The 16,354-nt window shown below is 26.5% G+C and overlaps 1 protein-coding gene across 1 annotated transcript; it reads right to left on the bottom strand.

Moving 5' to 3' along the window:
* Positions 1-115: 115 nt before the first annotated feature.
* LOC107456541 (dolichyldiphosphatase 1) lies at positions 116-16,212 on the bottom strand. Its single transcript, XM_016074423.2, has 8 exons — positions 15,865-16,212; positions 14,137-14,237; positions 11,873-11,957; positions 10,730-10,826; positions 3,941-4,039; positions 2,970-3,098; positions 2,027-2,116; positions 116-521 (listed from the first exon to the last, which is right to left on the bottom strand). The coding sequence occupies exons 1-8, from the start codon at positions 15,932-15,934 to the stop codon at positions 482-484; spliced, it is 711 nt and encodes a 236-aa protein (XP_015929909.1). The 5' UTR covers positions 15,935-16,212; the 3' UTR covers positions 116-481.
* Between the last annotated feature and the right edge of the window lie 142 nt (positions 16,213-16,354).

The raw sequence follows: 16,354 nt of genomic DNA, 5'->3' as shown, positions 1-16,354 counted from the left end.
TTGCAGTGTAGTTGATTGCATCCTGAATAACAGCATTGCTTTCCACAGTTGTTAGGTTTTCATATTCACAAAAATAAATTTTTCTGCTGATACTAAAAATGCAAGACAATAATGCTTAATAAGAAAAAAAACTTTATAGTTTTGACAATCATTACATATTTAATAATTGAATAAAACCAATTGAATCAATATATTAACATGATAGAAATATTTTTGCCATTGTTTAAAAATATGGACATATCAACACTACCAGAGTGTGTTAAGTTATAATAAAATAAACAATTATTTATGATTTTTTTTACATCCATATTGCTGTGTATAAAGAACAGATCTCAGAAACATTTTTATTTGCAGCAAAAACACACAAATATTATACAAATTTTACACAAATGATATATACTATTTAGAGTATAAAAAAAAGCAAAATTTAGTAGTAATTTGTACATTTATTGTGATAAAACATAAATTGAGCATTATCCAGTCATTGCGACTTCATGGATACTAATTTTCGCTGTCTTGTTCTGAAAAAGAAATAAATTTTTGAATGGAATTAAAAGTTTATGCAGACCACAAAACATACTTCATAACTGTTAAGCTAACAAGGGAAGTACTTATCTCAAAAATTACAATAAAAACAAAGTTAAGCTTCACTTGAAGAGCATGTTTGAAATCCTAGGATGGGGTACAAATTAACCGCCAAATCTGTCCCTAGTGTAAAATATGCCCCATTAAAGTTTCAGTTAATTTACTCATTAACAAAAACTTCTGAACTTGCGTGTAATTGAGAAGTATTGTATTATTTATCAGAGCGGCCACTCTGCAGACAAAGCGAATTCTCCAAAATATTCAAATTAAAAGTTGTGAAGATCTGCAGACTGTCACAGTTTAAATTAAGAGTATTTTCGATAATAACTTAAATCATATATACAGTAAGACAGAATGCATAGGTGTAAAAATTTTCCTTAAAATTAAAATTCTTAACTTTTAATTGAAAATAGTTCATTATTTTATACCTAAACTTTTAATAATATTAAACAAAACAAAGAGATTTAATGGTGAAAATATTTTTATTTAATAATTTTGTTAATAAATTTTATTAATAATGAAATCTTGAAATAGTAATAACTATAGAAATGAATTAATTTCTGAAAATGTTTACAATCTTTCTATTTTCAGAAATTTAATTGAAGAAACAAATGTTTGTTTAATAGAAAAAGGAAAAAGAAACATTATTAAATAGAATTAATTTAGTAAAATCATGCAGATGACAAGAAAAATTATAGTGCAATTGGAAAAAAAAATTTATAAGACATGATTTATACAGTTTCAGTGTTTAATCAAACAAAACAAATTTATAGAAATTCTCTCACAATATAGTTTAGAGTAATAATTGTAATATTAATACTAAGAAATTCCAGGGCTGTTTGTAAATTTTCCTGAAAGTTTCAAGAGTTTTAAGCCATATTTTTGATTTTCTGGAAATTCTGAGTTTTTTCTATTTCTAGAGAGAGAGAGGCCACTATGTTTATGTTCAGAAAAAGACATAAAATTCAGAATAAATTATTTATTATAATAATTTTCATCTAAATGAAAAAAATCTTGTAAAATTACCTTGTACTGAAGTTGCAAGTAAATTTCAAATTTAAAAAAAAAATTAATAGCTTTAAATTATCAAAGCTAGTAAAGATAAGTTAATAGCAAAAAGTTAGCTCAAAAACAATTTACTGTTGTACAATGAAAAGTGAAAAACATTACAGTAAATAAGTTTTCAAAAATAAACCTCTTATAACAGGTACAATAAAAGAGCTTTATAAGAGTCATTTTACTTGTAATAGTTTTAAATAAACTTGTAACAACAAATTCCTGCAATACAAACAAGCATAAAATTTAAATAATTCAAGAGTATTGGAACTTTAATAAAATATTACTTAAATGTAAAATTCTAGTTTTATAAAAAATGCATCAGGAAGATGGAAAAATTTAGCCAATGAAACAATTAAAAAAAAGATTAAGTCATAGTGATTACCTTGATTCTGTTCGATGGGACGTATATTCAAACCACATAACATTTGGAATGAGTGTTGTATCTCTTAACATCAGAAATTCACTTATGGGCCTAAAATAAGAATAAAGAAATATTAATCTAAGTAATGTTAATAATATTAACAACTATTGAGAATGCATATCAATAATATTTCTTAAGAAAGTTTTAAATAAGAAAGTTCTGGCTCTAATAACTATGATGCAGCTTTTCTTCAAAATTATAATTTTTTAAACATGTAGTGTTTTTTCTTCTTTTTTTTAAAAAATGTAAAAAATAAATTCGCTTTTTCATTATTTCAGCCATTGCTAGTGCAATCATGAAAAGTACTTTGTTTCATTTATCAAAAATACTATTTTAAATAAATTATATACCAATCTCAATCACATAAATGTATATGTGTGTAACTTACATAAAGGTAACTTTCACAAAGCAGCAATGTTTAAAACTGTTAATTAAGACTGAAATCTGTTCTTAATTTTACATCAGTCCAGACCATTCATATCAGAATAGCTTTACTGCAAATTAAATTGCATAATTACAGAATTGATAAAAAGATTGATTAATAGAAAGTTAAAAGTCAATAATTGTCTCAATTTCTTTTACATAATTGTTTTTCTGATAGTATCAAAAGTTTTATTTTAAAACTATTTTAAAACAGCAAAAAAAAGCATTAACACAGTTAAGCAAATAATAATGAGTTACGTTTCATTTCTACAGCAACAGGAGAACGTTCTTTGAAGGGGAGAGATAGAATAAATAAAATAAATAATCTTTAGAAAATTCCTTACATAATTTTTTTTTAAATGTATGACATAGTAAATGGAAAAATATGGGAAAAAACTACAGTTTAGGAAACAATTATAATTTTTTATTTTGTTTGTTAGTCGGTAGAGCTTAATAAATTGGATCAGTAAAATGTACATACCATGCTGCAATTATTGGAAAAAGTGGAGTTAATGTAAACTGTGTAAAGGCAAACCACAAACATGCAAAAATGATGCCTAAAAGAGCTCCCCACAACACTTGATTCCATGTATGATATTGCAAATAGATTCTGAAATATGAAAATGTAACTGTAAACATATACAAGCATGTATGAGCACAAAATAAAAAATGGAATATCTAACTTATGTTTATCTATTGATTGAATCACAGCAAATTAAAATGTAATCTTAATGATTGTAAAGGCTTGTGTAAGCTAACTAATTTGTACAAAAGTTATTTTAAGTAACAAAATCAGCACACAAATGTTACTTTCTCTGCGCATACCTTTGATGGATTTGGATTTTAGTCCCTCAAAATATGGGGGTAGTCAGAATTTGCAAACTTTGATATCAATAGTTTAAGCAAGACATTCATAAGTTTGTGCCGTTTAAAGGTAAATTTACTTTTTTCATAATTTTTTAAATTTGTATTAAAAAAACATACTCTTACATTTTTATTTCTCAAAAACTCTTTGTTATAATATCACTTCTATAGTAGAAAGGTTACCAAATTTCTGATTTACTCATTTAAAAACTTTTACATCGAATCATTATTGGACAAAGGAATTTTATAATCATGTGCAAAAATTATTTTATCAGAAATAATTCAAGATATATAGAGAAATGCATAATATGAAATAAATATTGAGTAGCTGAAACGTTCAGCTATTCTCCTGCTTTAACTATTGAGACTATATATTTTTCCAGTTGCAAAACATTGTGTGAGTATCATTTTATAATATAATTTAATAAATATTAAATACGTAATTATATATAAATAAATACATAACAAATCATTTAGAAAATAAATAATTTAGAGAATGATTTTATAACACTATTATAGAAATTGATTATTTTGTTCTGCCCAAATGTAAAATAGAGATAAAAATTAAACAAAATTATAGTTTCTTACCTACTATATGTAACAATAGCTGCTACACACATGAAAAGTAAAGTAAGGAAATATTTCCATGCATTTTCTAATGGATACGTATTATTTCCATGATGCAGTCTAAAAAAACATTAAGTTATTTTAGGTATTTAGTTAAACTGATAGGATAAAATAATTTCAATAAATTGTTTAAACATGTATGAAAGGTGCCAAATAAAAACAAGTTTATACCATAGGATATTTTAATGCTTAAAAAAAAAGAGTATACTTAATGAAAATATTTTTTTTTTCACTTTTTAAATAAATATATAATTTAAGACAAATAGTGAAATGATTACACTGGAGAAAGAAAAAAAAATCGGTTGCATGAATTTTTTAACAGATCTTACAAGGGAAACTAGGGAAGTGTGACTCGCCAATTTTGAAATAAACTAGTGAGCTGTATGCCTTATGAGGAATAATTTTAGGGGGCAACATTCGTTTTGGCCCATAGAAGGTCCTGTGAGAGATAATAAATAATTCAATATATTTAAAAATCGGTATTTTATTACTTCAATGCAGACTATTAGTTATTGAAATTGTCTCATACTCCAATTAATTATTAATTATTAATTAATTAATTATTAATTAATTATTAATAAATTATTAATTAATTATTAATTTATTATTAATTAATTATTAACTATTAATTAATTTTTAATTAATTATTAACTATTAATTAATTATTAATTAATTGATTTGCAATTATTACATACTCCAATTGATTAGGAAATTTTTTTGAAGAAAAAAAATTTGATGTCAATTTTTTTTAAAATTAACCGAACAGGTTTTTCTGAAAAACTGCAAATATATAAAACTTTCGAAATCAATTTTGACAATAAATATGCATTATATAGTACGTGAAAGTACCACAAAATTAATTGGAGTATTACAATAACTAATAGTCTGCATTGAAGTAATAAAATACCGATTTTTCTATATATTGAATTATTTTTTATCTCTCACAGGACCTTCTATGGGTCGAAACGAATGTTGCCCCCTAAAATTATTCCTCATAAGGCATACATCCCACTAGCTTATTTCAAAATTGGCGAGTCACATTTCCCTAGTTTCCCTTGTTAGATGCTTTTAAAATGCTGATTTCAAATCTGGTGTCAGTTTTGCTCCACAAACTACAGTTTTTATGCAATTTACTAAAAAATCTGAACCAGGATTTTCTAAAATTCATAAATTCATTTGAGTGACTAGCAAGTGTTCCCACTTCTCTGGTATGTAGGCGTAGTGTTAGAAAGAAGGCAAAATATGCAGCTATGGTGCTACAAGTTAAGATCCCATGTTTTTTGTCATTTGTATTATTTACAAATAAGCAGATGAGAGCCGTGTTGGCTCAAGGGAAAGAGCACTCGCCTCCGAATAAGGTGACCCAGGTTTGAATCCCTGGTCAATTCGAATTCCAAACCCGGCTCGCACCGACCACAATGATGACGTAAAATATCCTCAGTCATAGACGAATCATGGGTTAAGAGTCCCCTTGCCACCAAGCTAACCATGGGAGGTTTTCCTCTCCATGAAATGCAAACTTGGGTTAGTTCCATCAAAAAGTCCTCCACAAATGCAAATTTCTCTCAATACTTGATGCAGGAGTTCCCTTCAAAATCACAAGGCTATGGAGTTGAACATTGGTAGTCGTAAATTAAAAATTGGGTTGGCTTACGAACGACGGTTATAAAATAAGCAGATTATCTTTGTTTATATATATAAATATACTAGCTGAATACCCATTCCTGTATGGAGTGAAACATTAAGTAACAATGAATAAATCCTGAAAAACACCACAAAACTGTGCATAAAACGGGAAGACAAATACTGACCCAAATAATAAATCTAAAATAATTCCAATGTTTTTGTTGTTTTTTTTTTACTATTTGTTGCCCTTCTTGGTAATTTTATGCTGTCAGATTAAGCAAAAAACTTATTTAGTAGTTCATCAAATCTAAATAAGGATTAACTGTATTCAGTATCATCTGGCATAATGCTGTTGCTCGAGGCAACTCAAGATATTTAAATCTTTTCACAATCAAACTACTTTCTCCTGCACTTATATCTTTGAGGGGTAGTAAAAAACCTGTCATAAAAATGTACAGATTTGGTGCAGCAGTAAACGACATCAAATTTACTCATAAAATACTTTTTACCTACATAAGAGTATATTTGGTACCGATTAATACTGTACCAATAACCATGATACCAGTAGTGCAAATTACCAAAATCAGACGTGCCAACCTAGCAAAATTAACATTCAGGAGTTTCCCTAACAAGAATTCAGGAGATTTCAGGAGGGGTAAAAAAAGGTGCACGGTATGCAACATTTGACACTTCTAAGGAATTTTAAGTAAAAAATTTTTTAAATATAAGAATGCAAGAAATTTTACACACTAATAGAGCACAAATTGTGGAAAAATATTAAATGGAAATAAAACAATTAAACACAGATTTAGCAACACAAAACTATAGTAGGTAGATACTCTTAATTTAAAAAATAAATACCATTTCCTTAATAAAACATTATTCAAAAACCCTTGACACTGTAATAAAAATGCACAAAAACTTTTAAAAGATTAACAAATTGAAGAACTATATTTAAAAACCAATTCAATACTAATGTATAATAATACTAATGTCTGTACAATAGAGAACCAATTATCCGGGATGCTTGGGACCATTGCTATCCCGGATGTCTTAATCTCCCGGTTTTCTGGATCGACCAAAAAGTGTCGTTAATCGATGTTTTATCGAACCCAAATTACAAGGAGAAAGTGTAAACACATTTTAAAGTAAGAGAAAAAAGAAAAGCACTCCTAAATCTAAAAAGGAAAAAAATTGTAGAAAAATAACATTTAAAAGAATAAAAAAATTTGCAAGTTTAGACAAGAAAAACAAGTTTAAAAAATAATTACAATTCCTAAATTAACTAATAAACAAAACCAAGGATTAAATAACGCAATATATTTCATACCTAATTATAGGGGGGGACGATAAAATAAAAGGAAAACTTATTAATCTAAATAAAAACAACACTTAAAATTATCGAACCGAAACGATAGTTCAAAAAAAGGCACTAGCATAAATATTAAAACCTGGAACATGGCAAGATCAACTGAATCCAATTCCGCTTTTTTTTTTCATATCGTTTTAGTTCAAAATGGCAGGAGAACCGAGCAAAATTTCCCCCCGGATTATCTCGATACCGGATAAATGGTTCTCCACTGTATGCATAAAAAAGAGATGCAGATTTAGCTCCTTGCAATTAAGTCCTGCTAAAGTCATTGGTACATGATTTGTTGGAATTGGTTGCATACTTCCGTTTCGACTTAGACATTCTTGAAAAAAAAATTATTTTTAATGTATGAAGACTAAACGAATAATGCTGCCAACACCGGAAAAATACGCAATAAAAGCTATAAAATCAGCAAGATACAATATCAATTCCAACTATCGAGAGTACGAGTTTCTCCACTCCTGTACGGACGTCACTCTATATCGTCATGTGACGTCATCGCATTCAACTTCACACAAAAGGAGAGGAAGATGAGATTCCTACAAATCCCAGTGTAAGGGGGCGGGTGAAATAGGAGTGTTAAAGAGGGGGGGACATAAAGCACATGCAGCTACGCTTCAGGCAGATGGTAGTTCGATAAGAGGGGATGGAATTCACGCTGAAAGAAAAACATAACTTACGCACTCGCGGAAAAATTATGTAATTTTGAGTTTGGCCGTCGATTGCAGTAAAATTCGGGAGTTTTTGGAATAAATTCTGGAGGTCGGGAGAATAACTCAAAATTTGGGAGACTCCCACAAAATGCGGGAGAGTTGGCACGTCTGCCAAAATTAAGTATCATTTGAGTCAATAGTAAGGGGCCTTTTTCAGTTACCCATAATGAATAAGTACATTTTTCCATTAATTTTTCTTTTTAGTTCATATCTTATTTTTATTTTAATTAATACCTATTACAAAAAATTTATTAAGTCAATAATCAATCGTCAATAATATTTTGCAGATTTTTGCAGGCAGAGAATATTTGCAGAAGTGCTCTCTTAGACGAATTAGTAACATTTCTCCAATAATCGTGCTTTATAGTACATAATTTATAATTTTTCTTCAATTAGTAACTATTACCAAAATTAATTATAATTGGCAACAAAAATAATATTGGTATTTTTATGTTCATTCTCAATGAATTTTACTTATCAGCACAAAACTTTTTTTTAATTTCAATTGCCATTGATTTTAAATTATTTAATTTTATAGTAACATGGCTAGAAACAAAATAATCACGTGGTTAAGCAATACTGCACGATCATGTTATTGGTCAGAAAGCCTGGCAAAATGAATATAAAATAATTAAGTATTACCGAAAGTGCAATAAACAACTTTTTGGAGAAGAGCTTTAAGCCAACATATATAAGTATTGTTATCTTTAAAATATTTTACAAAACTGAACCGTCTATACTTTATTTTAAAACAATGTCTTTTGTTTAGCCAATGAGAAAATTCTTTTCTCTAAGTGTCTCTAAATTTTACATATAATAAAAAAATCAAAAATCAGACATAGTCATTTGTTTACAATTGCACTCATTTAGCTTCAAGTTGAATGACGTATTTTTAGAGCCTATGGTTTACCTGCAATCCGGTATACAGACACACACCCAAATTCTTTATTTTATCATATGTATAGATAAACCCATACATTCTTTGTAAACTTATACATTCAGACAAAACCCATTCATACAAATCAGCCATTTAAAAACATTCAGCAGTTTTCAAGACAAAACTAATTTCATATTTGAAAAAACCACACACTCTATTTAGGTAAGATCAAGAGCTTAAATAAATGCAAGAAAATTTTTTTTTACATTAAAAATACAGTTTAAATATTTTTTTATCTATTTATTCTAGCTTTTATGAAATAAAAAATTTCAAATTATTTATTACAAATTACAGTCTTTAGGACTCAAACTATCCATATTTACAGAGTTTTTATAAAGTAAATATATAATAAATATAAGAAAAAAATTATGAATATTTCATATGAAGAAGAATGAGAACATAATTAAAAATTAAGTAAAAACATATAAGGTTTAATGTAAATATCAAATAATAACAAAATTTTAATTATTTTGCCAAATAGTCTCATGATATTTGAAAGAAGCTTTGTCATAAAATATTTAGGCATGTTTACATTTACAATGGACAACTAGAGCATTGCTTAGAATTTTGAGTCTTCGATTCTAACTCATTTGATAGTAATCATGTCTTAAATCTGAAACTCTAATTTTTTTTCCTCGCAAACTTAATTTAAATTTACATTCCATTTATTTACAAGCTCAAATAAATTTCAATTGCAGTCTGACTATTTATTTTACAAAACTCAATGAAATATTGACTAAGAATAGAATAAATTATATTTTCATAAAAATCCTTAACAAACATATTAAAATAATTAATAATACATGAAAATAGTAAGAAAAATAATTTGAAGCTAATTCAGTTTAGAGATAATAGCCTTCTATATACACAAATATCAAATCAATATAGTGCACTTATTGATACGACGATACAACATTTATTTTTATATCGACATTTTTCATAAGTATAAAATTTTAAAAAACTAAAGAAAGAATAAAATAAAGAAGAAAAAATTTACATACAGTACATAGGGCAACTCCATGATGATTGACATTACATTTTGATAAAGTTTTGATATTTTTAAACTTTTTTTTCACTGATAAATCTTTAATAACTTTTTGTAAATTATATGGGATAACTTTCACTAACTTAGGATCTTTATGCATATAGGATAAAGGAATGGATATTATAAATGTTTTAATTAGAAAAAATTATAAACTGTAACTGACACTACATTGAAAGAACATAGAACAAAACATATTTTTATTTTAAAATTCTCTTTCTTCTATAAGAAAGAATGGCAATATATTTTCAAATTTAATTGAAAAAATACTTTGAATTAAAAGTAAACATTGAAAGTACACATGAAATGAAATATAGAAAGTTGCTAATAGAAAAAAACACTTGTGACTGATGTTGCAATATTATGTCACAGATATTATGAATACAAACTATATTAACATTTTTATAAACTTTTGTTATTGTTATAGCAAAATAATAAATTGTTATGTTGTTCTTTGTATCATGGAATTGACTATTATAATAATTCAGAGAACATGATATTTGTAGCAGGAGTTTCAAAAATAAATAAAATAAAAAAACTCAAGAACAGTTTAATAAAATGTATTCAATAAAAGTTGTTGATCAATCAATTATGATGAGCATTTTTAAAATATAATATGCTGAAGATTTTGATGTTGTATGATTTTAATGTGGAGCATATCATCAAAATCATACATAATAAAATAATCATTTTGATTTCATAAAAAATTGCCTTTAACACTCAAGCATAACCAGGGGTCTGTCCAGGCCGAATTTACTACCGTTTAGCGGTACCTTCACAAATTCAACTTTTAGGAAAAACGGTAGTTTCACAAATTCAATTTTAGGAAAAACGGCAGTTTCACAAAATACTTTTTCTTAAAATTTTATTTTTGCATCCCTTAAGAAGCGATAAATCCATATTTTTGTGTTGATTTTTAAATATAATTTTTAATTTTTCACAAATTATGTCTAAATTTTCACAAAATAGGTACCTCTCAGAAAAACCTAGACAGACCCCTGATAACTCTCAAAGATACTAAATAAATTTTTATTAAACTAAATTTTCTATGAAACCTTACCTAATTAGCAGAAAAAATGCCATGTAAGTAGCAAAAAACCACATAAATTGTGCATGATTTGAGGGCATGCCATATTCAGAAAAAAGAACCTCTCGACCTAAAATATAGACAAGTAAATTAGTATTTCAGAACCAAGAATCTGAAATTTGTCATGATTAATAATAGAATACAATATACAATTTTGCTATTGTTCACAAAAGTAATTTTAAACTAATTTTTTTTTTAAATAATCAATGTTTTGAAAAGAAATAATTGAAAGTTAGTTAAAAGCTATTGAAAGTTAATTCCGTTGAATTAATTTAATGATTTCTGACATCCAGTTTAAACTAAACTTTAACTCCATCACATTTTCAATATTTTTTATAAAATAATGAGGAATGGAAATGATAAGAAAGAAGAAATACGCATTTATTAAAAGTTATAAGTAATTTTATAAAATTCATTTAGTTTAAAAAAACAATATGAAAACAAAATTATGCCACATACCACTAAAAAGTATACAAGACACAAAAAATACATGAAAGTGGTACCAAAGATATTTGTCAGTTGAATAAAAAGAGGAATTTTTTTTCCTCTCTCAAGAGCACAAAAAAAAAATAAAAAAAAAAAAATTATTAAGTGGACAAATGATAAAGTATATTTTGCACTATTTCAAATGCATATATTGGAACAGAATGCATTCATTAGTTAACAAAAAAATAAGTATATTGGACAGGGAAATTAGGAAAATGAGAAAATTTGGCAATTTTCGTTGTACACATACACAGGATTCCAAAGACATATATATGTTGTGAAAATAAAATATATTTAGTAATTAATAATAAAATATTCATGTTGAACAGAGAAATTAATAAATTCAGAAAATGTATCTATTTTAATTAAAATTTGGCTCAACTATTTTAAACAGGGGTTGTGCACAAAGTAATTAATAAATTAGACAATGAAAAAAGATGGAAATTTATACTTTGAAAAAAGTGAAAGGCACTGAGATTAAGTCTAGTACTCAAATGTAATAAAATTTCACACAAAACGAAAAAAAAAAAAACTAAAAACAGGTCACTTCAATTTGGAAAAACAATGAGATAATAAAAATTTAAAAGGAAGAAAACTTTATGTGAATTGAACATTATCACAGACACATACCATGACAAGGACGCACTTCTTTAATACAATGCTTCAAGATCCAATTAATAGCTTCGTTAAGGACTGTACCACCAAAAAAAGAAATCTGGGAGAAAAAATAGATTATATATATATATATATAAACACGATAACACATTGTATGTCAGTACGTCATTCATATGAATACCAAAAAAACTCAAAACCTTATTAATAAAAATCCCAAATAAAGAAACATGTTTATTTTGTTCAATTGTTTCATTATTATCTTTATTATTTAATTAAAAATCTTTGACAAAAATAAGTATATTTGTTATTAATCTCATTAAAATTTCTCTAAAATAGAAGATACTAATAATTTGTAGAATCACTAATAAGAAACACTTTCAATTTTAAAAAGGTAATGTTAAAGAAATCTTTGGGCAATACTTAGAAGTAAAAATTTCAAATACTAGCAAAATATTTTCATTATAACAATGACTTCTTTACAATTTTGAAAAAGAAAACTAATATTTCACCCGGAATAATTAAAATCTTTATACACATAATAAAAAAAAAATAATAAAATGCAAAAGCAATAAAAGATAAACAGTAGAAGATCTATCTAATGCAATTCAACAAACTGCAACTCTCATATATCATGTTACTATCTTTACAATCGTTAAAGCAAACCAAATTTGATAAATTATTAGGATTTTATTTCTAATGCTTTTATGCATTTCATAATTTCAATTTTTTCCATATTTAAAATTTACTTTAGCGCATATTTTTATATTTTAAAATCTTTGCATTTAAAAATTATTTTAAAGCTATTGCTATTTTCCATATATATTGCCATGTTTAGTATGTTTGTTTAATGATACATGAAATGGTCTATTTAGCAAAAGCTCCAATACAGTAGGACCTTGAATGATCATTTCTCAGTAGACCATTTATAAAGAATGATACATGCAAGAAAATTACAAAAGTGCATTAACATTAAAAATCAAATAACTTGAAAAATAACAAATGTACGAAAAGTAATAACGTAATGGACTTAGAAACTAATAAACTTACAAGAAGCATAAAATTTCTAAAGAAAAAATTATGTATTTTAATGTGAAATTATTTATGATGCAAAAGAAAGATGAATAAACATTGTTTTATTTCAAATTTTTAGAAATTTTGATTTGAACACACTCTTCTCAGCGTAAAAAATAAATTTTCAACATTTGTAACAGATTGCTGCTGTTTATTTTCTGTAAGTTCCTCATTGTATCTAAATAGTAAGAATGCTCCTTATTGTAAGACTATTCCTCATTGTTTTACAGGATTTGAGATTTTTTGTAAATGTTGGCAATGGTTATGTTTGTCTTCAGATTCCGCAACAATTTCCTGAACCAACACAAGTAAGAAATGTACTATTTATATGAGTTTTCCTCTAACTTTAATAAATCCTCATTTCATTTTTTTTTTTCAATATTAGCAGCAATCAGAGTTGTCATTTTTCTTCTCAAAATTAATAATTTCAATATTTTTTAAAAGGCAGAATTTCTGAACAATAAATGCAGGAATCATTTAGTTTATAAAACAATTCTAAACAGATATAATTAACATTCTAAGAATAGCATTTGAGATGGATTAATCAAACAAGACTATAACTACAAGAAAACAAAAGATGTGAAAATTATGGATTAAGGTTTGACTGTTTAGTGCAAGGTCTCATGTTTTAAGGTTAGTATCATAAAGATCTACTGAAGTAACTTACTTAGAAAACTAATTTTTCACATACAAGTAAACATTTAGTATTTAATAGAACTAACATAGAAAAAAGTAACAAATCAATGAAATCAAAGGTCAATAAAAAGACCTTTTCAAGAAAACTTAATTTTAAAAATATGACATACCATCAGATCATTTCCAAGGCTAATTTATAAGATGTTTTGCATCTAACTTAAATATACTATAAGAATGAATGAATGGTTTGAAAAAAAAAATATATAAAAATGAAGGCATTCAACACCAAATTTTCACCATCAGCACCAACACCATATTCTCCCTTAATAGGTGACATCACATTTGCATACAAAAACAATCCTAACACCAAATCTTCCATAAAATATTATAAATTTTACAAGGTTTGTTATTGTAAAATATTATAGTTTAATCACTCAATCAAAAAATTGAATATTTTTTTAATTTGAATTTTGGATTATTCCCTTTAAAATCAAATTAAATAGTAGCTATTACAAATTAAAGATACTTTGATATCAGATTATATATATATATATATTATAAATAAAGCTTACAGTGTGTAGATCTCTTCGAAAAATGATTAATGTAGCAAAGGCAACAACTAATGCTAGTGGACAAAGACTAGTCAAAGCTAAAAGTTTCCCAAACCAGTCACCTGTAAAAATCAAACAAGACATTTGCATATCAAAATAATTCTTTTTAAAAATAACTCTTAAATAAAAACAAGTAACTATTTTAATCAAATAACCTGTCTAATTACCAACTCAAAATTCAAACTATTTACAGGTACATTATTTTAACAAAATTTTATGTCTAGTCTAGCAATTAAAAGAGTTTGAAATAGTTTAATAAGGCACATTTTTGATCAATTCTTAATCCAATATAAGCTTAATAATTCTAAGACTCAAGTAAAATCTAAACTAAAAGCAAGAAGTGCTTTATGAGTAGCATTTTTATTTTTTATAAATTGTGACTTCAGTCTTACAAAAAAAGTTTTCTTTATTCAGTGAGAAAGTTATAATTTAAAAAATATTCTTAAATTTTGCCAACAATTTCTTTTCTTCCTCATACTAGAACATGAAATTGCTAAAAATAACTTACTTATCACTGAATTATAATAAAACTTTCAAATATAAGTTCTCAGAACAAAATAGAAAGTGTCAGTATTCATATCCATGTGACATAATGGTCCTTGAAAACTACACTAATTATGGGTGGTGTTTTCAATAGAAATGTAAACAATAACAATGTCGAGCTCGGCACCTACTCTAGTTCCGGTTAAAAAGTTTGAAGCTGCTTACTACATGTTATTCAGATAGGCGATGATTTGAAACGGATAATTTTGTTTTCAATAAAAGAAATAAATTAGATAATTTCTGAGCTCAAATCTGACATATTTCATAAGATATTAATGTTAATATGTAATTCTGGTGAATTTGAAGTGAAAATTTGTTTGTTTTTTAGAGATATATTGTTAAAAAAGGTGACATGGTTGCTAGATTTTGAATAACTCGCTTTTTTGGCAGTCTTAATATGGCCTCTTTCCATAAGTTTATTACTGTTTGTTCTTTGTCGCAAGCTGTGCACCATCTTACGTTAGTGTTAACACTTTTAGCATTGTAAACACCAGTATTGTTAGCATTGTAAACACAAGTAATATGTAATCAAATACATTGATTGCAAGAATCTCAAAACACAATGATGCCAAATGGCTTTAAAATACAACGGAAACAGTAACCCGGAAATTTAGGCATACCGAACTTACAGCGTTCCCTAGTGTAGAAAACACCATCCATAAAATAAAACATGGGTGAAATTTTTTATTAATTACACAAAACTTTAGTTGTCCAATTTGCAACTGAAAAAAGGTAAATAATAAAGAAAGATTTAACATAATATCTAATAAGAATAAATACTTAAAATAATTAGGAGTAATAAGGATAAACAAGGTAGTTTAAACCTAGGGGCACATTGAACCAGGCTTAATTATTTTAACACTTTTAGATATTTTTGTTTATTTCTTCCATTAACATATAGCATCACTAGTACTACAAATCCTATGAAAGAATCAAATGGCTCAATTAAAGTGTACCATTTTTATTTCAACAAGTTGTATTAACACCATTCAAAAACCGCTCAGTCAAATTAGTTAAAGCATAAATAAAATTTCAAATTATAATCTGAGAGAACGTTCCCGTAAAAAATCTCTAGTAATTGACTGCAATTTTTTTTTTTTTTCGTTCAGCAAGAAGAATTATCTGAAAACACAACGAAAAACAAACCGGTTTGATATTCCACATGGCTTATAGCAAGAGAAGTCCATTCATTTACGAATTTCCCCGAGCTTCCCATCTTTAATGAAATACGTAAAAAGTGAAAAGCATATCTCTTGTTTCACAAGAATATGTTTAATACGTGGAATTTCAAAGTCCAGAAATGGTATATCACGAACTAATACAACTCAACTAAATTTTTTTAGTCTTAACCATTCTTTTTTTATTGCAATAATGATAACAAATTTAAAAACCTAGCGAATTAGTTTTAGTTTTGTAATATTTAAAGTTTAGTATTATTGTTGTTATTTTAATGTTATCGCTTCCAGCTACTTGTTTCTGTAGACTTTGAGTATCGAATTTTAAACAAATAATTATGTTGGGTCTCTATCTTTTAAGGAATTGGTAACTAATTTTAAACCATAGTTTCTACTACAGAATGGCAACAAGGAGATGATAACGTCCGATCAGTGGGCTTTTCGCACTGTGATTGGCTGTT

Source organism: Parasteatoda tepidariorum, chromosome 8 (assembly GCF_043381705.1).
Source record: "Parasteatoda tepidariorum isolate YZ-2023 chromosome 8, CAS_Ptep_4.0, whole genome shotgun sequence".
Taxonomy (NCBI): domain Eukaryota; kingdom Metazoa; phylum Arthropoda; class Arachnida; order Araneae; family Theridiidae; genus Parasteatoda; species Parasteatoda tepidariorum.
This window is presented reverse-complemented; position numbering and strand designations above follow the sequence as displayed.